This window comes from Cyprinodon tularosa, unplaced genomic scaffold, assembly GCF_016077235.1.
Source record: "Cyprinodon tularosa strain WSP-4 unplaced genomic scaffold, ASM1607723v1 ctg8, whole genome shotgun sequence".
NCBI classification, from domain to species: Eukaryota; Metazoa; Chordata; class Actinopteri; order Cyprinodontiformes; family Cyprinodontidae; genus Cyprinodon; species Cyprinodon tularosa.
Window position 1 is genome coordinate 2,669,670 of NW_024039562.1, and position 22,566 is coordinate 2,692,235.

Sequence of the window (22,566 nt, forward strand, 5' to 3'; positions counted from 1 at the left end):
AAAAAAAAAAAAAAAAAAAAAAACAGGTTAGCAAAAGATGGACAGCTGGACAATGTTCAGATATATTGGTGGATAAATAATGGGGGGAAAAAAAGATGAGATTGCTGGTTGGATGATATATTCATGGCTGCATGAAGAAAATAGATGAATATACTGATGACTCAAGGACTGACGGATGGATTCAATTTTTAATGTCTAACAAACAAATGAATAAATGCATGTTGATTAGATAGATAATGGATTTAAATAGTTCAACACCTTTAAAGTGGAAAACAGGAGAGAATGGAAATCTAACAATATATTTTAATTTTACCCCTTTTCCTTCCCATAGCCAACTTTTTATTTATTTCATTAAAAAACATAAGACCTGTATAGGTGAGAACTGAAATCATGAATGAAAGAAAAGACGCAGAAAGAAGTAAACACTTATATTATCTGCCTCCATTTTCAATAAATTATTACTTATTCAACTCTCAGATAACTCAGCCATGTTCAGCAATACACAGAAAACGAGCAACAAAACCAGCTATACATCAGCTTATCCACTGTCATAGACTCATCAAAATGACCTTAAGGTTTCTATGAAACATAGAATAAGTTTCAGCTATTTTTAACTCACTAATAAGCTTATTCCACAAATCAACACCTTTAACAGAAATAGATCTTTCCATCATCGCTGCTCTGTACCTGGATTTAAAAAAAAATATTTGTACCTTTTTATTTTTTTCTTGAACAGTGTTCTGTCTGGCAATGTGACAAGAATAATTGCCTTGATGCCAAAAAAAGAGCCCAACAGATTTTGCTTTCACAAGTGGAGCAGTATGGCTATCACCATAGTGTTCCGCTTGATTTTTGCATATAAATAGCTTTATTATAATTAATGCAGGGAATATTACAGATTACATGGACACTCCAATGTAAGTAGAACAGGAAAGGGAAAAAAAGGAGAAAAGATTAAACATCTTCAGTCTGCTTCATCACCTGCAAAGAGATGTAAAAAAGAACATATTTGTTCCTTTTAAGTTATACATTAATTTTAAAAAATCATACATACTCTATCAATTAATTAAGTTTTAATGTATTCTACTTATCTGGATCCATACTATTGGTCAGACAAAATGCAACACATTCTTCTCAGTTTTTAATTTTTTTGCTTTATTTTATGCTATGATAACTTTGATAAAGCTTTTTTGTAGCATCTACAACTGATGTAAACAATGACCGAGTACATTTGACTTTAGTTTAGCAATTGTGTGAAGTTTTAAAGTAACAAATCCATATGATACTATATTAAACCAAACATATTAAACCATAACATTAGAAAACGTGGGAATCAAGCCGCGCCGGATTAAATGCGTGGGAATTAACTCTCGCCTTGCCATAGCTTCAGAGGACCCCACTGAATATTTGGCGAATCTCTGCAGGACTACCTTAAAAGATTCAGAAGCCCGTGAACCACTGAGAGCGTCCTTCTGGGAGAAATGTGTTTTAAGGTGGCGTGACATCTACTTCGTCTTGCCTGGTGTTTAGCTCGCATGAGTCTCCTTTAACAAACTACATGGCAAACGAAACATCTCGCGATGCTACATGGCGTGAATACCGCGATAACACCTCTGAGTTGCAAATCGGTAGCCCATTGGTTTGAGGACGCTGTTGTAAGATGGCGCCCAACGGAATATGAATGTAGAGGTAAAAAAAAAAAAAAGAAAAATACTACAGCAAACGGAAAAATACAAAGTTTTAATTGGCTGTTGAAAAGAAAAACGAAAAGCATTTTGCTCTCATGCTTTTTGGAAGAGGAGCGCTGGGAACGACTTAAAGCTCGACCTTTTTAAGAGAGAGGTAGCCAGTGTCCATGCTAATTTTAGCCTGTTAGCTTTAGTGTAATCAGAAAAAAATAGGTCCGACACAAGGGGGTTAGACAGGGGCTGTGGGTTTTAACACAACATGCTGATAGGCAGTAACGCCGCCTCCATTTGAGGTGCTAGATTCGATGTTTATTTTCAACGGAACAGTGAAAAGCTAAATTTTGGAAACAACACGCGGCTAGTTAGCAATGTACCTGGCTAACCTAGCGTGTTGTGTAATCAATAGCTTGGTAAACGATTGTTCAAGCCTTCAAATGTAGACATCACAGTGAAATAAATCCAGTTTTAAGCATGACGGTTTCATCATTCAGCTGTTACCGACTGCTGCGTCAGATTTGGAAAGTGAGCGCGCTTTTGTCCCTGCTCGTTTACACTCAACTCGAATTAACCCTTTCCTATTACAATCTCTGTCCCTGTTATCACCAGCCGTTTTGCTCCCTTTCAGTACGAATTTAGTGATAAATTGTGTTATCACCCCTTAAAGTCACCATGTCTGTAATATGTTTTTTTAAATTGGAATTCTAAAATGTTCTTATAAACAACTACATTTTCTACAGATTTTCACCACAATTGGGTGATCACAGTCTACAGATATGAATAATTCCATGGACGGCTCCAGCTCCTATGAAGAGCTTGTGAGACAGAAAGCTCGAAGCATCCCTCAGCATCGCATGAAGGAGTTTCTGGAGTCCTTGGCCAGCAAAGGTCCTGATGCCCTGCAGGAATTCAGCCAACAAAGTGGAGACACTACAACCACCACTACGACCATGGTCTACCAACAAGAGGCAAACTGCATCTATACAGACAGCACAGAAGTGGCTGGGTCACTGTTGGAACTGGCATGCCCGGTAAATAAGCAAGACTTGGTCACACCCAGCAATGCAAATAAAATTATGATACACATTTTTTGAAGGTATTTGCAGACATAAAAAAAATAGTTATATTGGCCTGCACAGTATACCATTCATGTTTGTTTATTAGATTGTCACTATGTGTAAAATCAACCTAACTATTAAAATAACAAAATACAACATACTGCATGTTTTAATATTGTTATAATTTACTTTATTCATTATATTGTTAACATGCTTGGCAGCAGATCTGACCCTGTGCTGTCCAAGATGCTTAAGGTTACAACAAGGATTGGCGGCATTGTATCCTAAATTAAAAGCTGTAGTTATTGTTAATGGTCAGCCCCAATAACATTTAATAAACAATAATATGTGTAGCATCTTTCTGAAAAAAACACCAGTGTGACATTTAAAGAGACATTACAGAGTTTTCTAATGATACTGCCACCCATGGCCAAACACAGAATTGCAGAACTGTTTTTAACTCGTGTGTCTCGCATGTACTTAACAAGGTTCTTTTTGTTTGTTGTTGTTTTTTTTTACTTGTTTCACCTTCACCTTACCTGGATTTGTCATTGGTTTCTGAGTTAAGCTTGATGCTGGTTGCTTCTAAGTATCCACAGCATCCATCCAGAATGCATCCACTTCAACGTTGCTAGGTTGGACCCATTTAACATGGATGCCTGATGGATGCATCAAAACTGAACAACTGAGATGTCAGTCTTCAAACAACATTTTAGTCATAAAGGGTCAAATAAAGTCCATTTTAAAGATATTCTTCTGTAAATACTTACAAAATGTCTTATTAATGTAGGTTTAGAGAAGTCAGGATGTGGGGGGACTCCTGATTTCTTTTGTAGAGTTAAACCTTGACCTCAGACCTACAATTATTTTTAATTTGTAGTTATTGTAGAAAATAGAACTTTGCCCTCTCTTCTAGGTTCAGGTCCAGGTCCAACCGCAGCAGCAGATGCAGGAGTCCACATCTCAGCAGCAGTCTGTCCAACAGAATGCAGAGCAGCAGATTGTCCAGGTCTGCAAACTATAACATTATGTTAGCATTTTCTGTTTGGAAGTATATTTCTAATTAATGTTCTCAGTTTTATACTTATCCTCAGGTGCAGATTCAAGGACAGCAGCAAGGTCAGATGCTTGGTCAGGTTCTCCAGGTGCCTGCTGGCTCCCATCAGCAGCTGCAAGGTGTAACCACTGCACAGCTGATTCAGCCTGGGGACCTAACAGAGGAACAGCAACAACAGGTATCTTCACAAACTAATGATATTAGAGGAATGCATTTAGCTCACAAGATGTCACAGGATAGGAATTTAACAAATTCTAAGAGTGCCAGTTAAAAGACCTACTGATGCTTAAAATTCCCATCTTTATTTAGGGTGTATTTGTGCCTATATGTCAACATATGCTTTGTTTCAAGCTGACCCCGTGGTCAGCAGCTTCATGCAAAATCTGATCCTGACCAACAGTTGATTTCTTGGAGTATCTCTTCCCATGTTCTAATAAAGCTGAGGTTTTGCCATGCTTTATTATTGGTACAGCTTGTGCAGTGGGAATTTGTAATATTGTTAGATGTAAAACACAGTAGAAAATAGTGTTTTTATTATTGCATTCAATCCTGTGTTTTCCAGCTGCAAGCCCAGCTTGTGGCCGCTGTGGCAGGTGGACAACAGATCCAGATCCAGACCGTTGGTGCCCTCTCACCCACTCAGCAGCAGGACAGTGCAGAGAGAAGGGTTATGGGGACCACAGTTGCCACATCCCAAGCAGCAGGGGTCCTGCAGCCAGCCAAAAAGCGTAAGGTGGACATGCCCATCACAGTGTCCTATGCCCTGCCAGGTCAGCAGGTAGCCACAGTCCTGGCTATCCCCCAGGGTCAGGGGCAGCAGCAAAGTTATGTTTCCCTGCGGCCAGACCTGCTAACTGTAGACAGTTCCCACCTTTACAGTGCCACTGGGACTATAACAAGTCCCACAGGTGAGACCTGGACCATTCCTGTTTACTCTGCTCCTGCTGGATCTGGAGGCCGTGAGCAGGTCACACATATTGCCATCCCCCAGGAGGCTTATGGGACGGTGCAGGTGGCAGGGACAAACACTACAACAATGACCACAATGCCAACACAAGTAACAGTCGAAAGTGACAAGTTAAAAAGCCCGTCTAGTCAGAGTCAAACTGTGCAGGCGGTTTCCAGCATAACAAGCTCTGCAGGGATGAGCACCCAAGAAGAAGTGGTGCACACCCTAGCTGCAAACACACTTTTCCCTGCCCAGCTGATGAATGGAAACATCCACATTCCCGTAGCAGTACAAGGCTACTCCAACGCCACACAGTCTATCATCTGGGACCCACAGCAGCAGGTGTTGCACACACAGGGGCTGCCTGGGCAGGATGGACAGCAGCTACAGGTAATAACACAGTATCCACTAGACTTTATTCCTGCAGGTGTTTGATTTCAGCTCCGCTGAGGTTTGTTTCATTTAATGCGTAGGGTCAGACCGTCGTAGCAGAAGTAGACATCCAAGGTCAGCAGCAGGTGCAGGTACAGGAGCTACTGCTGCCCGCCACACTGAAACCAGAGGAGGGGCTGGACGTGTGGCGACTCTGGGCTCAGCGGAAAAACGCTGAGCTAGACAAATCGGACCAGAACAAACTTGCTCCAATAGGCCGTAAGGGATTTTTTTGTGTTAATTTAAAACAAACACCAGGCTGTATAAAGACATTACCTTGTTCAAACAGTTTCATCTCTGGGATTTCAGGACGACAGGCTCTTCGTTTCCAGGAGGACCTAGTGTCATGCGCGGTTGCTGAGCTCTGCATGGGCCTGTCTTTGATGACAACTGAGGCTCGGGGGCTTGAAGAAGAATCTTATGAGGCGGATGTTCTGTACTACGTATTTCTATGCATACAAAAAGTGAGTTATCCTCATTCACCCCCAAAACCCTGTGCATAGTTGAAACATTTTCTGGTCAACACTCAGAGCTTTTCATTTCAGTCATTTATGAACAAAACTAAAAAATTATTATTTTTCTCCATAAATATTGAACTAGCATTTGGCTGCCTTTCCAAATAAGACATAGTTAAATTATTTTAATGTTTATTTTGACTGTTTTATTGAAAAATGTGTTTGAGTTGTTCGCCAAACATCAGTGCTATCAGTGGACTAGAAGTAATGACACCACTAATGAGCTGCATCTCTTTTTTTTTTTTCCTGCAGTATCTATTTGATAACGGTCGAGTTGACGACATCTTCTCTGATCAGTACTATACTCGTTTCGCCCAGAGTCTTCATCAGATTTTGGAACCTTGGAGGCCGTCTGTCCATCCGCTAGGTACAACCACATGTGCTGTTTTTGTTCTGCTTTCAGGAGTTTTATTATTTTTGTGTGCATTTGATCGGTACTCAGCAAAAATGACCTACAAATCAACTATTTCTGCTAACCTTTATAAAGAAAGTTGCGTGCGTAATAGTTTTACAAACCTTCCAGCTGTTGTTATTCTGCTCTATTCCTCTTTCTGCAGGTTATGTTATTCCCAGTCATGTAACAGAGGAGATGCTGTGGGAATGTAAACAGCTGGGAGCTCATTCCCCATCAACACTGCTCACAACGCTTATGTTCTTCAATACAAAGTGAGTTTCAAAGCCCTCTTGTGCTCTGACGGTTTTACAGAAATTTAATGAAAAAAAAGGATTACTATATTTTAAGAAATCAGTCGTCTTTTATCAGTGCATAATCAAATCCCCTAAAAGTGACCCCTGAAAAGTTCAAAGCTGAGGATTTCTGACTCTGCTCTATGCCCAATAAATAAGATAGGAAACAAATGTGGTATTTTGCAGTAAATCGCAGGTACATTGAAAATCACACGTGAATACAATTCTTCGCGTGACAATTCTGAATACAGCGTGGCAGCGGCAGATTTAAGCACATGAGATGTATTTATGTTTCAGCCATGGATCTAGTGGGCACCATCATCCTTCCTACTTCCGGTCTTTTTCTTTGGTCTTTTTCTTCACTAAGGTCCAGATGCAGACCAAAAAAAGCATTTACATCGCAGTTTTGAGAAATATATAAATTTTGTTACAACTAAAAAAAACACCAAAAAAGTATTGAAGCGCAAAAACGTATATAAAAATGCAAGGGTTTTTTTCAAAATGAAGTTTCCGTTTAGCATGTTGTTTTTCTTCTTCATGACAATTTTCACAATTTAATAGTTAAAAAAACGCTCCATCATCTATATCCTCCTCTCATCAATTTATTAATTTATTTAGTTCTTTTATTATTTTCGTTTTTCCTGCATCACACTTTAATCCAACAGCTTTAAAACTGAATCCTTAACTGATGCCTGCCTCACTGCTTAATGGTTTACTTTTTTCTAGGCATTTCCATCTAAAAACAGTGGAGCAGCATCTAAAACTGGCCTTCTCGAAGGTGCTGAGACACACCAGGAAAAGTCCCAACAATCCCAAAGACAAGAGCACCAGCATACGGTACCTGAAGTCAGCAGAGAGGTTCATCGGACAAAAAGGTAACAGGTTAAACTAATCTTAAGATTTTCAAGTGAAGGAGTTTAAGTATCTCAAGGTCCTGTTCATGAGTGAGGGGAGGATGGAGCACAAGATAGATGAACAGATCAGTACAGCTGCTGCTATAATATGGATGCTGCACTGGTCTGTTGGTGTGAAGAGAAAGCTGAGCAAAAGGGAAAAGCTCTTGATTTACCGGTCGGTCTACGTTCCTACCCTCACCAATGGTCAATAAATCTGGATCATGCCTGAAACAAGATCCAGGAAACAAGCGGATGAAATGAGCTTTCTCTACGGGTGGCGGGGCTGTCCCTTAGAGATAGGGTGAGGAGCTTAGTCATTCGGGAGAAGCTTAGAGTAGAGCCGCTTCTCCATCGAAAGGAGTCAGCTGAGGTAGCTCTGACATCTTTTTTGGAAGCCCCCTGGATGCCTGTTCCAGGCACATCCCACCCGGAGGAGGCCTAGGGGACGACCCAGGACACGATGGAGGGACTATGTCTCGGCTGGCCTGGGAGCACCTCAGGCTTCCCCCAGCAGAGCTGCAGGAGGCTGTACTACGACTGCTGCCACCGCTCCCGGATGAACAGCAGATGACGAGTATGAGTAGTAATGACCATAAAGAGAAATAACAGGGAAACATAAGTCAGTTAAAAAAATAATGTCACAGTTTAAGTTCATGTGTAATATTTTTAAATGTTATTGTTGGATATATCATGTGTAAAGCCCAATTCAAATTCCCCCTCCCAACAAGGGGGTTTCTACCATGGTGTCATTTCATTCCAAAGTAAATCCCCCTTCTTGTCGTCTTCAGACTTTGTAGGCCTCCAGAGGCTAGGGCTCCGACCAACTGCCCACCCTACAAACCCCATTCTTGCACATACATAGACACCATGAGAAATACGGAGCATTTAGATTATTCTTTTTAACCTTTGGGTTTTGGGGAAAATAGAAGGTCTTGTCAAGTCATAAGGCTGAAGTCCAAGTCGAGTAGCAAGTCTTTTTACATTTTGTCAAGTGGAGTCTAAAGTCTTCAACTTCATGACTCCGTCCAAGCCATGTGACTCGAGTCCACATTAAATAGGCCCATTTTTGATGTCCTCAAGTCACGTATACATAGATATTGTGTACTTTGTCACAGATTATCAAATGAATAACAGTCAGTTTGCAGAATTGTAGCAATGCCATTTATTATTTTCTGTTTTCAAATTTTGATGTTTGGCCACGGTATTAATACCAAGGTATCACCTTGTGCTTTCTTTTAAATATCCAAAATATTAAGGTTTATTTATTATTGATAATAAATTCCCCATTGTAAGGATGACTGGCTGTTTTTTTTTTCTCTCAGTGACAGATGACATGTACTCGGAACAGCTGGAGGACCCTGAGAACCCGCTACGCTGCCCTATTAAGCTCTACGATTTCTACCTCTTCAAATGGTAAATATAAAGCAGCTTTTTATAATGAGACAATTAATTTTCTCTATTTGGTTGCTGTCATTAAATAAAATGGCAGATTGTTGGGAGTTGAGCGGATAAGATGTTATGTTGTGTTTCATCATGAAAAATCAAAAGAAAAAACTAAAAACTGCTAAATAGTTTTTTCTTGTGATGTTCTCTCAAAAGAATTACTTCATTTTTTTAAAATATATGTCAGTCAGGCTTTCTGAAAGGTTATAAAAACTGTAAAATATCATCTCAACTGTAGCTCTTAAAGTCTCAAACACTGACAGAATCTTCCAATGACACAAATGTAGTTGGGTCTTTAATTTCTGAGTGATGCACTGTTTTTTTTATCTGATGTTGGTATTCCTTTGATGACTGATATTTATCCAGGTTATTAATTTTCCTCTCTATTAACAGTAAAAACACTGTTCCCATTGCTTCTCTACTTCAGTTAAATTACAGTCCCGAGCTTCATCACTATCCCTTTAATAAAAGAAAAACCACATGATCAACCTTCTCCTGAGGTATTTTGAGAAGAATGCAGACTTGTTTACCTACCAGTGACATGTTATTGGGGGAATTTAATGTTAACCAAACATTTGAGTTATGTTTGATAACTTCATGAGTAAAAAAAAACCCAAAACATTTTATACAACTGAGATTCACTTAAAACTGCAGAAAGCAGGAGTAAACTCAGCCTTAAGCTCTGCAGAGGAAATGAAGAGTGATGAGCATTATCTAGGTCAGACTAGAAGCTCTTCTCGTCTGGAGTCGGAGACCTCTGGCCTCAACATTCCTTAACTACTCATCCACCAGTTAGACTTTTCCTGGCAGATTTTGATTGTGACCAATACCACAATTTGTATTCCAGTGGCTATAACGTGGAGAAAAGGAGAAATTCTGCACGTTCCTTTAAAAGAGGCACCAGTTTTTAAGTCAACAGAAAATTAATGAACGTGAAGGTTATCAAAGCATAAATGGCTACAGCTCTTTTATGTTTATTTTAAAAAAGCATCAATGTATTGCAAGAAAGGTACATTATCATCTTTGCTGTATCTGCAAGATTAGAAACGCGTTATATTTTAATGTAAATGTAGTCTTGGAAATATCCTGATAATGCTATTCCTTTGTGTTTCCTCAGTCCTCAGAGTGCTAAAGGTCGCAATGACACCTTCTACCTGACTCCTGAGCCCGTGGTGGCTCCAAACAGCCCCATTTGGTATTCAACACAACCGATTCCCAGAGAGCACCTGGAGCAGATGCTCACCCGAATTCTTGCTGTCCGTGAAATCCAGGAAGCCCTTAACATGTCGGAGAGCGTCCACTAGTTGGACCGGTGGAGATGTAAAAACAAAAAAGAACTTCTGTTTTTTATCACCCAGCCTTTGAAAGCTCATTATAACTAGTTTGCTCTTCTTACTCCCACTTCTGTTTTCTTTTTGGGGGTGGCATGTATCTGTTTATATTATGTGCCAGCCTAGCTTGGACACAAACTGTATATAAACATAAAATCATTACAGAGGAGGATCTGTCTCATTGAGGCAGTTGCCTGTTTTTTTGTCTTTTTTTTTTTTTGGCCAAAGGATTTAAAGTCTAATCTTTATTTTTAGTGGACCTAAATTTAATTTAAATGTTATTCCAACTGTTGGTTCACCCGACCGATAGTCTGGTATAAATGTTAATTTTCTTGTTTTAATCTGTAATATATTTCCAATTGTCACCATGGTTGGCTTACACTTTGCTGCTTTTCTTTTTTTTTATTCATTGTCTGCCTTGGTCACACAGTCTCACGGCGAAAACTTCAGTGGTATTAGAGAACTGTATTAGAAAGATGATGCTAGATATAAAAAAAAAGTCATGTAAATCCTTTCTGATGGTACATTTCTGGATTGAGTCAACTGCTCATTCGGATATGGTGAGCTTTTGAGATTGCTTAAGTGCACCCTCTGCTGGAGCTCGCCTGTATTGAATCTTGTTAGAAAATAAGTCCTTCCATCTTCTCCCACTTTTCCGTCAGGTTTGCAGTTGGGTCAGTGCCTATGCCCATCAGTTTATAGGCGTAAGGCGTGGTACACCCTGTACAGGTCACCAGTCTGTCGCAGGGCAATGTAGAGACATGCACCCATTCACTCATACTCACACCTGAGGCCAATTAACTTAACAGTCATGTTTTTTGGACTGTGGGAGGAAGCCAGAGAACCCACGCATGCACGGGGAGAAGATGCAAACTCCATGCAGAAAGACCCTGGACGGGGAATCGAACCCAAAACCTTGCTGCAAGGCAACAGTGCTACAAAGTGCACCACCTTGCAGCCCGGAAATAAATCCAGCATGGATTTTATTGCTACTTTCTGGCCCCACCTAATAGCACTTGCCACAGGGTGAAGGTGTGGCAAAGGAAGCGCTGTGGACGCAAACTTTATCTTTAAAGGACATCGAGGATTATAGACGGATCCAACGCTTCATGTCGACTCTACTCTGAATGATTAAAGACTTAGACTGGGTTTTCCCTGTATGTTCTATATTGTATAATACCAGTAGTTTCTCCATGAACTGTAATGAGTTTCAGTCCTTTAAGGAGAATGGCAGTGCCTGTGTTTTTCAAACATGACCTTTTTTGTACAGCCACTACAAAATGTGTCTGTCTTTGCTGCAAACTGAAACCCGATTGATGGGCTTGATAGTTTTAATATGAAAGGAATAAAATGGGAAATTTTATTGCAACAGTTAATATAATACATGTCAGCAGTGCTCTATCACCAATGGAGATTTAAAAAAAAAAGCCCCACAGCTGCCCTCACCAGGAATATTAGCTCAGAAGTTTTTTGTTGACCTAAAAAAAAGGCTCTGCCTGCAGTATTTTACTGGATGCAAAGGTAGCAGCTTCCGTTTCTCATGAATAGTAGATTAGCAGAATAACAGGTTTAGCCTGATGAATTATTCCCTTAGTTTTTCATCCTGGTTACAGTACAAACTGCTGTGTCGGTGTTAAAAACATTTATCTGTGTTGTCACGGCAGTTCTTTGCCTCTGGGGCTTCTCAGTGTACATACAGCAGCGTATCTGCAGTCATTAGCTACACCCTTAGAAGTTCAATATTAAGCAGCATGAAGAATGTATTTTCTCTTTTACATCAGATGTCATGCTTTTCAGCGCTTCTATGCATTCTTCAAAATGTCTTTAGGCATTTTGCGATGCCTGATTCATCTGTGACAAGGAGGGTATCAGCCTCCTCAGCAGGTTCCCAGGTTTAAAACTCTGCTGCACTGTGTTCTGGGGTTGGTCTGCCGAAGGTTTCTGTTGGGAGCTTTGTCGTTTCCTCCTCCCTGAGCTCTGCGGTCGATCCTTCTTGGCTTGGTTAGAAATCAAACCCGGTCCCTGCATCTGTTGCCTGCCGTGAAAGAGGAGATGTTCAGTTCTTATAGGTTGCATCACCTTCTAATCCTGCCTGTCTGCTCTCAGTGAGGGCCTATTTCTCAATTCTTACCTTGGTGATACTCCTTCGCCAAGCCAATGTAACAGACAGTGATGAATAAGTATATACTGTTCCTGAGTACACACAAAAGAAGATTATAAAATTATTTTGAAACAAGGAATGCGTCAGGAAAGTGAAAAGGGTCTGAAGCAAATAGCTAAAATATGTCAGATATATATCAATCTACATAGAAATATTAATTATACACAAGTTTACATTTCAAAAGTTTCAATTGGATTTTTATGGCTTATAACTAGTGACAATTTAAATAGTTCATAAGTTCAATAAAATAGGATTTTTAATGCATAGATGTTCCACAGAAAAGAATGTACACTACAGTGAGGATGCATTACTTTGGGGCAATTTTTGCATTGCTTATATCAGTACAGGATGGTCTAGATTCAGTCAGGTCAGCCTGTGGCACACCTGAGCTTCCTTTTATAGGAAACTTAAACTCATATGCATTGTTTGGTTTGATGTTTCATGTCATCCTTCTGATAATACACTTTGTATGAATAATTCCAATGGTTTAGGTCAGGCTATGAGGATGTCAAGCACTGTTAGAGGCAACCAATTCTATTTTTCTCCTTAGACCAGTGCCATAGACCATAACAGATGACTGTCATCCTAAATCAGGTTAGAAATGCATCATTTGCAGCCTGAATATATCTGGGTAAGGCCTTTTGAAGCTTCAGTTTCAGCTGAAGTCCCAGTTCTGTAAAGTTTCGCCAAACTCTTGAATGGAATTTGCTTCACAATCCTCCTAAAGTTACAGTTGTCCCTTTTTGTGCTCTCATTTAGATTAGGGTTTGTAATTTTTTACATGTGCTTACAACCAAGTCATATGAATGCAAAACCATTTTTTTTTTTTTTTTTTTTTTTATGTGAAACCTAATATCGGGTTTTTTATTAGCTGTTAGCTGTTGGCAGAACATTCATGAGTTTTCTCACTCAAATTCATTGCTGACATATTCAATACTTTATTTAAATTGTTTTTTTAAAGTTATATTTTATTCATCTCGATGTTATAAATGCATTTTTTATACAAAACTAAAACAGGAGGCCTTTTGCTTTGTTTGGTAGAGTAATTGTGTTGTAATTGGATATTCTTAGTGTTTGATAACAGCTTTCTACCACATGTTGATGTGCAAGGCACGCAACTACAGGAAGCCTATGAATATGAGTACTCAGTGCTGCTGTGTGAATGTATGTATACAGCCTTAACAAATATCAGCATAACTTGTACCAATTGTTGAGCACGGTGCTGGAGGGGTGATGATTTGAACTGTTTTTGCAGTAGCAGCATTGTTTGGCATTCTGGTATGACGACATCTGTCTGACACTAAAAGCGGATCCCAAAGTGAGACATCGAATAGTAGTTTGAACAAATGCAATTTTGCCAAAATGGCTAAAAAAGGAAAGAAAGTTGTTTCTGAACATGTCCATGTTAGATGTTTTTTTTCACATCCAAAGTTAGATACTAAAATGTAAAGAAGCTGTTCAGCAGAATCAATTTAGATTTAATATTTTTTTTTTTTTTTTTGGAGGAATGGGATTAGCCTTTTACTTGATCCGCATTGTACAATTTTATTCCTGGGCTTCCTTTGATAACTTTTTGCCAGTTGGTAGTAAATGATTAACTGCATCTGACTATATTCTATGCTAATTAGGATAAAGTTCAGATCCCTAGATTTGCATTTAAGACTATATGTCTGGATAAAACCAGATCTGGATCTGCATTTGGAACCAACTGAATTCTGTTTATCAAGATGTGAATCAGACCTGCCTGTTCATTGTTTGTTGTGAATAGTTTCAAGGCCGTGATTAACCCGAGTGGAACTGGGTGGTAATTGGGCTGTTAAGTAATTATAGCAATAAAAATGTTGATCGGGGTAGACTTACAAGAGTCTGGACCATCCACATTCGATGCAGCCGAAGGTCCTTCACAGCAGCTTTGATGTCAGGTTGGATCCCTCTCACACACAGCTGCATCAGCCACAACAATGTCACGAACGTCCCTGACCGGCCAATGCCTGCACTGAACACAGGAGCCAAAAACATAACCATTAGACCTAGGGGCATCGTAGGGGAGAACAGGAAGATTCCAAGGGCCTGTGACTGAAGGTCCCCCAAAGACATGTTCCACAATATATTTCAAATATAAAGAAAATCTGACGGTAACAAAAATTATCTTTGTGTTCTCACAGATTTCTCAGTACTAAAGGGCAAAAAAGGCCCTTTTTTTCTGAACCAACCCATTTCAAGAAATGGTTTGGTCCACAGGTCCTACCTTTGTGCATCGGGCCCCCGTCTATCAGCAGCAGTTTGCTTGTATCGGGGTTTTAGTGCCACACTCACATCATTTGACATAGTGACAATGAATAAATCAAATAAACAAGAAAATGTGTAACAGCAGTGTGGAAAAAATCTCCATGGCTAAAGAGTGCAGCACCCCCAGAAACCAAAGTCTGGTTTTCAAAAAAGAACAAAAAGAAAGGAGAAAGAGGAGAGACGGAGAAAGACGTTCCACACGTGACTCAGTTTTTTAAGAAAGGTGTTACCTGAGTAACAGTTGATCATTAACCTGTTGAGTAAAATAATAAAACCTGCTGGCTACAACTACTGAGTCAACCCTCCTTAAGATCAGAGGGCCAGCCATCTGTGCACTGCTGTTTGTCTTAAACAGAAAATAATTGAAGTTTGTTGATTTTTTTTAAATTAATTAATTTATTTTTTTAAGAAAATTAAACCACGGTTAATCCAGTATTTGTAATTAGCCTATCATGTGTCTGTAAATAACACAGAGGCCAAGCAACTAAACCAGAAAGCACACAGAGTTAGGAATTTGCACAAACATACCATGCAACAGGAAAATGTCATATTCTTTAGAGGGTTAATATCAGTTGTGGCCAGAGGTATCAAGTAACAAAGAACAAATACTTCTTTACTGTACTTAATTACACTTTTTAGGTATCTATACTTTACTCCATTACTTATTTTTCTTCCTACTTCTGACTTCTACTCATTACATTTTCCCACAAGTATCTGTACTTTCTATTCCTTAAATTTTTAAAATGTTACTCGTTACTTTTGGCTTTGGTTTAATGTTTATAGATATTTATTTCACGTCATGTGCGCCATCCAATGCAGATCATTGCCGCCATTCACATGTAGTGAAAACTAGTGTCATTGGATGAGTCATATAATGCAAACACTCATTGGTTAGCTATTTGTCAAATTTGTGCTAATTTGTGCCGCCAAAGGAAATCATCAGAAGCAAGCAGGTGTTCTTCAAACTGCAAACATGAATTGTCTATGCTGTGCTACAATGCTGGATTCAGAAAAGATGTTGAAATGCCTTAAAGGTCGGACACAGGCGAGAGCGTATCGGGAGATCGAGACCAACAAGATCTCCCTCATCCTTGGCCCTATCTCAAAGAAATTTTGCAAAATAGTTGAAAAATTTAGCTTTAAAATTCATATAGTGGCATATGACTGTTTCTTTTTTTAAAGGTTACTTTATACTTTTATACTTTAAGTCGTTTTTGGAGCACATACTTTTACACTTTTACTTGAGTAAAGAGTTCAAGTTCATACTTTAACTTTTACCAGAGTGTTTTTAAACTTCAGTATCTATACTTCTACTTAAGTAACAAATGTGTGTACTTTTGACACCACTGTTAAAATGCGTGTTAAACTGCATTTTCTAGAGTCAAAACGCATGTTAAAATGTCCTCTCTGGAGTCAAAATGCGTGTTAAACTACATTTTCTAGAGTCAAAACGCATGTTAAAATGTCCTCTCTGGAGTCAAAATACGTATTAAAGTGCCATCTATGGAGGTAAACCATAAATGAAAGTGCCATCTCTGGAGTCAAAACATACATTAAAGTGCCCTCTCTAGAGTAAAAATGCATGTTAAAGTGACCTCTCTGGAGTCAAAATACGTGTTAAACTGCATTTTCTAGAGTCAAAACGCATGTTAAAGTGCTCTCTCTGGAGTCAAAATATGTGTTAAAATGCCATCTATGGAGGTAAACCACAAATGAAGGTGCCATCTCTGGAGTCAAAACATACATTAAAGTGCCCCCTCTAGAGTAAAAATGCGTGTCAAAGTGCTCTCTCTGGAGTCAAAAAGGTTTTTAAGTGCCCTCTCTGGAATCCATGTCAATGTCTGTCATGGGGCCCCAAATCTTTGGGGGCGACCCTGTTTAAACAAAGAGTTTTTAGAGAAGAAAACGGTGTTAAACTCAAACATCTCACCTGCAGTGAACCACAGCTGGACCCAGGCGGGGAAGAGATTCCAAATGCTGCCGTACATGCTCAGTGAATGCACACAAAGAAAATGGGTTCGGGACACCCTGGTCCGGCCAGGACGGGTAGTAGTAGTGAGTGATTATCCTGTCATTCGGCAGGTCCCTCTGAAAAACAAACATGTTATCTGTTCTGCCTATAGGGGGTAATAGGTCAGTGCAAAATTTAAAGGGAGGGGGATAGGCCTCTCTCTAACCTGTCGTAGGTTAATGGTTGTCACAAAATAATCTGGACCCTGTTTCCGAGTCACTGTTGTTATTTGGAAAAGTCCATGATACACTGTCCCTTCTTCCAGCGACCAATACTTATCACACAGGATCTGTACACAGAAGAGACACAGTCACTCATGCAGAACAGAATTGGTAAAATAAAGTACACTTTTATTTTAGTATGATGCTTTTAGTTTAACCTCAACTGCACAAAAACATAAAAGTGCACACTGTGATAAAACAGATGAGGCCAACATGACTCTATAAGAGTCATGATTTGTTAAGCAAATGCCCCTGATGAACGGATCATCCTCAGTGTTGAAAATCTATAAAAACTAGAGCTTTCGTAGATAGATGGCCTGAAGCAAACAGGTGGAATTTAGCAAAACACAAAGAAAGAAAAGCAGCAGTAATGAGTAAAAAAAAACTTGCTGAAAACAAATATGACAGGATGTATATTGTACTTTGAGACAATTTAAAGTTTACAAGATAATTCTGGAAACAACAACAAATATCTCTACATGTTCAAGATTATATTCTATACGTTTCAGAGAAAAACTTAAAATTAAAAAAATATGAGGAGCCAACTCCATGTTCTAAAGCAGTGGAGTCAAAATGTTGTGTCAAAATAACACCTGCTAGTAAGGACTAAAAATGATGTGAGCAAACCATCTTGGGTGTCTGTAATCATGTAATTAGTGTAATGCAGGGGAGTGGCGGCTTGTTGGTTAGGGCATAGAGCTTTGAATCCTGAGGTTCTGAGTTCGAGCCCCACTCCCACTGACTGCCACTCGGGGTCTCTGAGCAAGACCCTTAACCCCACACTGCTCACCGGGAGCCCCATGGTGGCAGCCCACTGCTCTCAAAGGGGATGTTTTAAATTCAGAGATAAATTTCTCCAATGTGAGACCCGTAAAGTTCAATTATTATTATTATTAATGTATAATATACTGCATATAGGGCTGCAGGTGGTCACTTTGCTGTTTGGTGACATGGTGTGTACCACACTCAACATGGACCAGGAGACTTGAAGTTCAGTTGTCTCAGGAGATTAGAAGAAAATACAGACAACATGTTAAATGTAAAAGCTATAAGACCATTTCCAGCAGCTCAATACTTCTGTGACAACAGCTGCACATATGACTAGAAATGTATTTGTGACGCTGTAGCCAACCTCCCTGGATGTGACAGCAGGAGGAAAGACATGATATGAATGGTAACAAAAGAGCCCTAAAAGACTTCTGAAAAGCTTGAAGGTGAACTTTAAGCTCAAGGAACATCAATGTCACACCATCATTGTTTGAACCACAGTGGACTTAATGGGAGAGGACCAAGGAGGACACCATTATGGAAAACAAATGATAACAGAGCCACTAGAATTTTCTAAACTATCTGCTGACAAGGCACACAGCTTCTGGGAGAATGTGCTATGGACAGATGAGAAAAAAAAACCTAAACTTTTTGTTAATGTTGAAGGTGATACCACAAGCTACTGAAAAATTTGACTTTTTTTTTTTTAAATAATGAAGTGAGATTATAATAAGAAGAACCTGAGAATCACCGGATCAGTTTTTTTATTTTCTGATTTGTAATATTTGAAATGCTGAGAGAGGTTCACTTTCTTTTCTCATCATTAAAATTTGATTGACTTTATAGATAAAAAAACTAATAATAACAAAAAAAAAGTATTAATCAAAAGATTTAAAGTATTTTTGACCAGAAGCTTTTCTCTGTAGCACCTTCATGGTTGCACTATTGCCACATAATACACATAATAGTGCAACTTGTTAATGTGTGCTGTGTGGTTGGATAGAGTTAGGACAGAGCCAGGCAACTGAAAACAAAAACAAGTGTTTTGTGAGGTTTTGCAATCTGTTGAAAGGATCTAATTAGACCCTATGCATAATATAATCCCCACAAGGGATATTTTTCAGCTTAAGCCTTTGCTAGAATAACTGGAGTTATTTTTTTTCTTCAAAATCATAATGAAGTCTTGTTCCCTACTTCTGTAACTGAATTTGGGGAAAGCTATGATAAGCTGCTAGTACGTCTCTTAGGTGAAAAAAAAAAATAAATAAAGAAAAACAGAAAAAATCAAATGAGAATCTCACTGTGCTCTTTTGTCTCAGAGCGGTCACCATGACGATTATCCTGACGTTTTGCTCCCACACCATCCTCCAAAAGTCTGCTACAGTGTTGGGCAAAGGACCTTGGGTGCAGATAAAGTCTCTCTCTGATCCTCCGCCCTAAATGCAGGAAAAAAAAAGGTCACAGGGAGGCTAAGATGGTGGGAAAAGTGACACAAGCTAAGAGTATGAGTGAGCTCTCTTACAGGGACAAAACTGGCATTGATGTAATCAGAATTTGGGTTCTGGTTTTGAACTGACAGCCTCACACGACAGTGATCATCTGCAATTAGATTGAGTAAAATGAAGATCTCAAAAATGTCCAGATATACTCATGGTAATCAGCAGCAACACAAGAAGAGGTTCACTTACATGGCAAAATGTGAGGGTATCTGTTTTTTTCTCTATTGGCCTCCAAGCCCCCTGCTCTGTTGGGGAGGTCTTTCCCAACATCATTCAGCTCCTGCTGAGAATCAGAGGAATAAAAACACATTATAAACACTTTACCCTTGATAAAAACTCTGTTTATGCTTGTAGTCGTTACCCCAAACTCTTGTTTAAAGCCTCGGTTGTTATTGGCAGCCAGTTTGTTGCACTGAGAATTCAACTCTTGAAGAATCTGTGATCTTGAGAAAGTCTCCATCCTTCAAAACATCATTTGATAAAATTCAACTTAAATGTAAGGACCAAAAACTAAACTCACTCATCTAATATTACAATCACAATACGTTTATTTCCCCTAAAAAACACAGTTTACATTTACAGTTGACTGTAAATGTGGCTAAATTACATTACTAACATTGTTTTGTGTAACAATAAAAGATATTTGTTCAATGTTTGAAATGAAACCTACAGTTTTAAATTCAAAAATAACCCCAAACCTCATATTTCAAGCAATCTTTTAAATGCCAATGAATTTGCTGTAAAGCTTACCTCATGTTTTGTTTTTCCTGAAGACAATCCTGTCCTTTAGGAATCAACTCAGTGGGGACAGTCTAAAGCTGTGGTCATGACGTCAGTGCTGATCATGCAAAGAATCCTGACAAAAGAAACGAAAAGAGTAAACACTAAAGTCTAAGATTACCAATTGTTTTAGCTACAAGTCAGGAGTACAGTCAACTTCTAATCTTTTATTTTTCTGTTTTAAAATGAGTAATCCAAGGCAAACATCTCCTTCAGGGGACCCATTAGGACAGAGAGATTTTTAAGGGAGGAGCAAATCCAAATATTCACAAAGAACAATTATCAGCCCACTCACCTGACAAGAAAGAAAACCTGTTGGTCGAGTTTCTAACACTGTGAGTGTGGCATGTCTGCTTCAGACCTGTCGTTCCAAGGCCCAAAACAATCGACTAAAGTTCTCGACAGGGCTAGAAGCTCGATCTGAGCTCTCCACTCTCCACAGGTTGTCTTAAGGTTGCCAGGTTGTGTTAAGGCTTTCTGAAGCTGTCTCATGGCAATTTGAAATGACACATGGGTGGGGAAGGTGGGCGGGGAAGGTCCATAAGACATCAGGGGAGGGACGAAGCGTGAGAAACCCTGAGCTATTATTTCCTCTTGTAAAGTCAACCCTTTCTTTTTAACAGAATGTTCTAATCAGTTCTAGGAAATCTCTAGAGATCGGTGTCCTCTTTTCTAGACAATTTGTAAAGAATATGCATTTATATATATATATATATATATATATATATATATATATATATATATAGATAGATAGATAGATAGATAGATAGATAGATAGATAGATAGATAGATAGATATATATATACACTATATTGCCAAAAGTATTTGCTCACCTGCCTTGACTCACATATGAGCTTAAGTGACATCCCGTTCCTAATCCATAGGGTTCAATATGACGTCGGTCCACCCTTTGCAGCTAGAACAGCTTCAACTCTTCTGGGAAGGCTGTCCACAAGGTTTAGGAGTGTGTTTATGGGAATTTTTGACCATTCTTCCAGAAGCGCATTTGTGAGGTCGCACACTGATGTTGGACGAGAAGGCCTGGCTCTCAGTCTCCGCTCTAATTCATCCCAAAGGTGTTCTATCGGGTTGAGGTCAGGACTCTGTGCAGGCCAGTCAAGTTCATCCACACCAGACTCTGTCATCCATGTCTTTATGGACCTTGCTTTGTGCACTGGTGCACAGTCATGTTGGAAGAGGAAGGGGCCAGCTCCAAACTGTTCCCACAAAGTTGGGAGCATGGAATTGTCCAAAATGTCTTGGTATGCTGAAGCATTCAGAGTTCCTTTCACTGGAACTAAGGGGCCAAGCCCAGCTCCTGAAAAACAACCCCACACCATAATCCCCCCTCCACCAAACTTTACACTTGGCACAATGCAGTCAGACAAGTACCGTTCTCCTGGCAACCGCCAAACCCAGACCCGTCCATCAGATTGCCAGATGGAGAAGCGCGATTCGTCACTCCAGAGAACGCGTCTCCACTGCTCTAGAGTCCAGTGGCGGCGTGCTTTACACCACCGCATCCGACGCTTTGCATTGCACTTGGTGATGTATGGCTTGGATGCAGCTGCTCGACCATGGAAACCCATTCCATGAAGCTCTCTGCGCACTGTTCTTGAGCTAATCTGAAGGCCACATGAAGTTTGGAGGTCTGTAGTGATTGACTCTGCAGAAAGTTGGCGACCTCTTCGCACTATGCGCGTCAGCATCCGCTGACCCCGCTCCGTCAGTTTACGTGGCCTACCACTTCGTGGCTGAGTTGCTGTCGTTCCCAAACACTTCCATTTTCTTATAATACAGCTGACAGTTGACTGTGGAATATTTAGGAGCGAGGAAATTTCACGACTGGATTTGTTGCACAGGTGGCATCCTATCACAGTTCCACGCTGGAATTCACTGAGCTCCTGAGAGCGACCCATTCTTTCACAAATGTTTGTAAAAACAGTCTGCATGCCTAGGTGCTTGAATTTATACACCTGTGGCCATGGAAGTGATTGGAACACCTGATTCCAATAATTTGGATGGGTGAGCAAATACTTTTGGCAATATAGTGTATATATATATATATATATATATGTCACAGTAAAAACAATCATTACAGATACAATCTTATACTGTTGCACATAAGAACTAACAAAAAACATAGTGGAACATGCCTATGTCATGATGCTGCCATCACCGTGTCGGACTGCACAGTAAATGTAGGATGAAACCTTTAGAGAGACTAACCATATATTTTTACAGCTACAGTTTGCATTGATATCAGGGTTTAGCAGTATTATTACTTCATAGATCGTAACTATTTCTTATTAGGTTTAAGCAGCATGTTGCTTATTACAAAACTTGGCAACGATTTTAACTATTTAAAAATGTGTATTTCATCAGCTTATCTTTTTCTTAAATTCTCGATCAATAACAACAAATAAAAACCAGGAATGTAATAGGCTAAATAATTTAAAAGGACAAATACTACAAAATGCAACACTTATGTATTTTTAGCTGATATTCGTTCTTACAACCGGGCTCATAAGGTTGGGTAAAAAAATAAACATACCTGTCTTAGTGGACAGTTTGTTTTTTTTACTCCTTTTTATGAAACTAAACTCAAGGACTAAGTTAAACATGGATGATAGAAGTTTAAATAGACTAGAAACATTTGGTTCCCATTCAACACCTGACACCTGGACACTCCCACCTTACTCAGCATGTCAGAACAGGTTTGGTCCAAACAGCCTACAAAAATAACTAGTGTGACTGCATCATGCTGTGCTATACAAAATAAAA

General features: G+C 39.4%; 2 protein-coding genes across 7 annotated transcripts; one reads left to right on the plus strand and one right to left on the minus strand.

Moving 5' to 3' along the window:
• Positions 1-1,532: 1,532 nt before the first annotated feature.
• LOC119774066 (glutamine-rich protein 1-like) lies at positions 1,533-11,422 on the plus strand. 3 transcript variants are annotated; one of them, XM_038271369.1, is made up of 12 exons: positions 1,533-1,689; positions 2,426-2,716; positions 3,660-3,752; positions 3,820-3,978; positions 4,363-5,139; positions 5,223-5,400; positions 5,491-5,645; positions 5,949-6,063; positions 6,254-6,362; positions 7,110-7,258; positions 8,602-8,692; positions 9,840-11,422. In XM_038271369.1, exons 2-12 carry the CDS (start codon positions 2,462-2,464, stop codon positions 10,024-10,026), a joined length of 2,268 nt encoding a protein of 755 aa, XP_038127297.1. In that variant the 5' UTR covers positions 1,533-1,689; positions 2,426-2,461; the 3' UTR covers positions 10,027-11,422. The 3 variants fall into 3 exon arrangements, with proteins under 3 accessions (XP_038127297.1, XP_038127296.1, XP_038127298.1); XM_038271368.1 differs by lacking the exon at positions 1,533-1,689 and adding an exon at positions 1,696-1,842; XM_038271370.1 differs by lacking the exon at positions 1,533-1,689 and adding an exon at positions 1,696-1,842 and having other exon boundaries at positions 3,838-3,978.
• Positions 11,371-22,427, minus strand: LOC119774068 (receptor-type tyrosine-protein phosphatase V-like). 4 transcript variants are annotated; one of them, XM_038271373.1, is made up of 11 exons: positions 22,337-22,427; positions 19,753-19,858; positions 19,364-19,463; positions 19,192-19,285; positions 19,026-19,102; positions 18,805-18,939; positions 16,681-16,803; positions 16,434-16,591; positions 14,075-14,210; positions 12,185-12,246; positions 11,371-12,088 (listed from the first exon to the last, which is right to left on the minus strand). In XM_038271373.1, exons 2-11 carry the CDS (start codon positions 19,755-19,757, stop codon positions 11,878-11,880), a joined length of 1,101 nt encoding a protein of 366 aa, XP_038127301.1. In that variant the 5' UTR covers positions 19,758-19,858; positions 22,337-22,427; the 3' UTR covers positions 11,371-11,877. The 4 variants fall into 4 exon arrangements, with proteins under 4 accessions (XP_038127301.1, XP_038127303.1, XP_038127299.1 ...); XM_038271375.1 differs by lacking the exon at positions 22,337-22,427 and adding an exon at positions 20,078-20,280 and having other exon boundaries at positions 19,192-19,282; XM_038271371.1 differs by lacking the exon at positions 22,337-22,427 and adding an exon at positions 20,078-20,280.
• Between the last annotated feature and the right edge of the window lie 139 nt (positions 22,428-22,566).

Bases quoted from the DNA above. Each gene is read 5' to 3' on its own strand.
- LOC119774066 (XM_038271369.1), top strand. From the start codon at position 2,462: ATGAATAATTCCATGGACGGCTCCAGCTCCTATGAAGAGCTTGTGAGA. The intron at 2,717-3,659 runs GTAAATAAGCAA...CCTCTCTTCTAG, and splicing joins TGTTGGAACTGGCATGCCCG to GTTCAGGTCCAGGTCCAACC. The intron at 5,401-5,490 runs GTAAGGGATTTT...CTGGGATTTCAG, and splicing joins CAAACTTGCTCCAATAGGCC to GACGACAGGCTCTTCGTTTC.
- LOC119774068 (XM_038271373.1), bottom strand. The intron at 19,103-19,191 runs GTAAGTGAACCT...ATCTAATTGCAG, and splicing joins ATACCCTCACATTTTGCCAT to ATGATCACTGTCGTGTGAGG. The intron at 12,247-14,074 runs GTAAGTCTACCC...GTGTGTACTCAG, and splicing joins TGTGGATGGTCCAGACTCTT to GAACAGTATATACTTATTCA.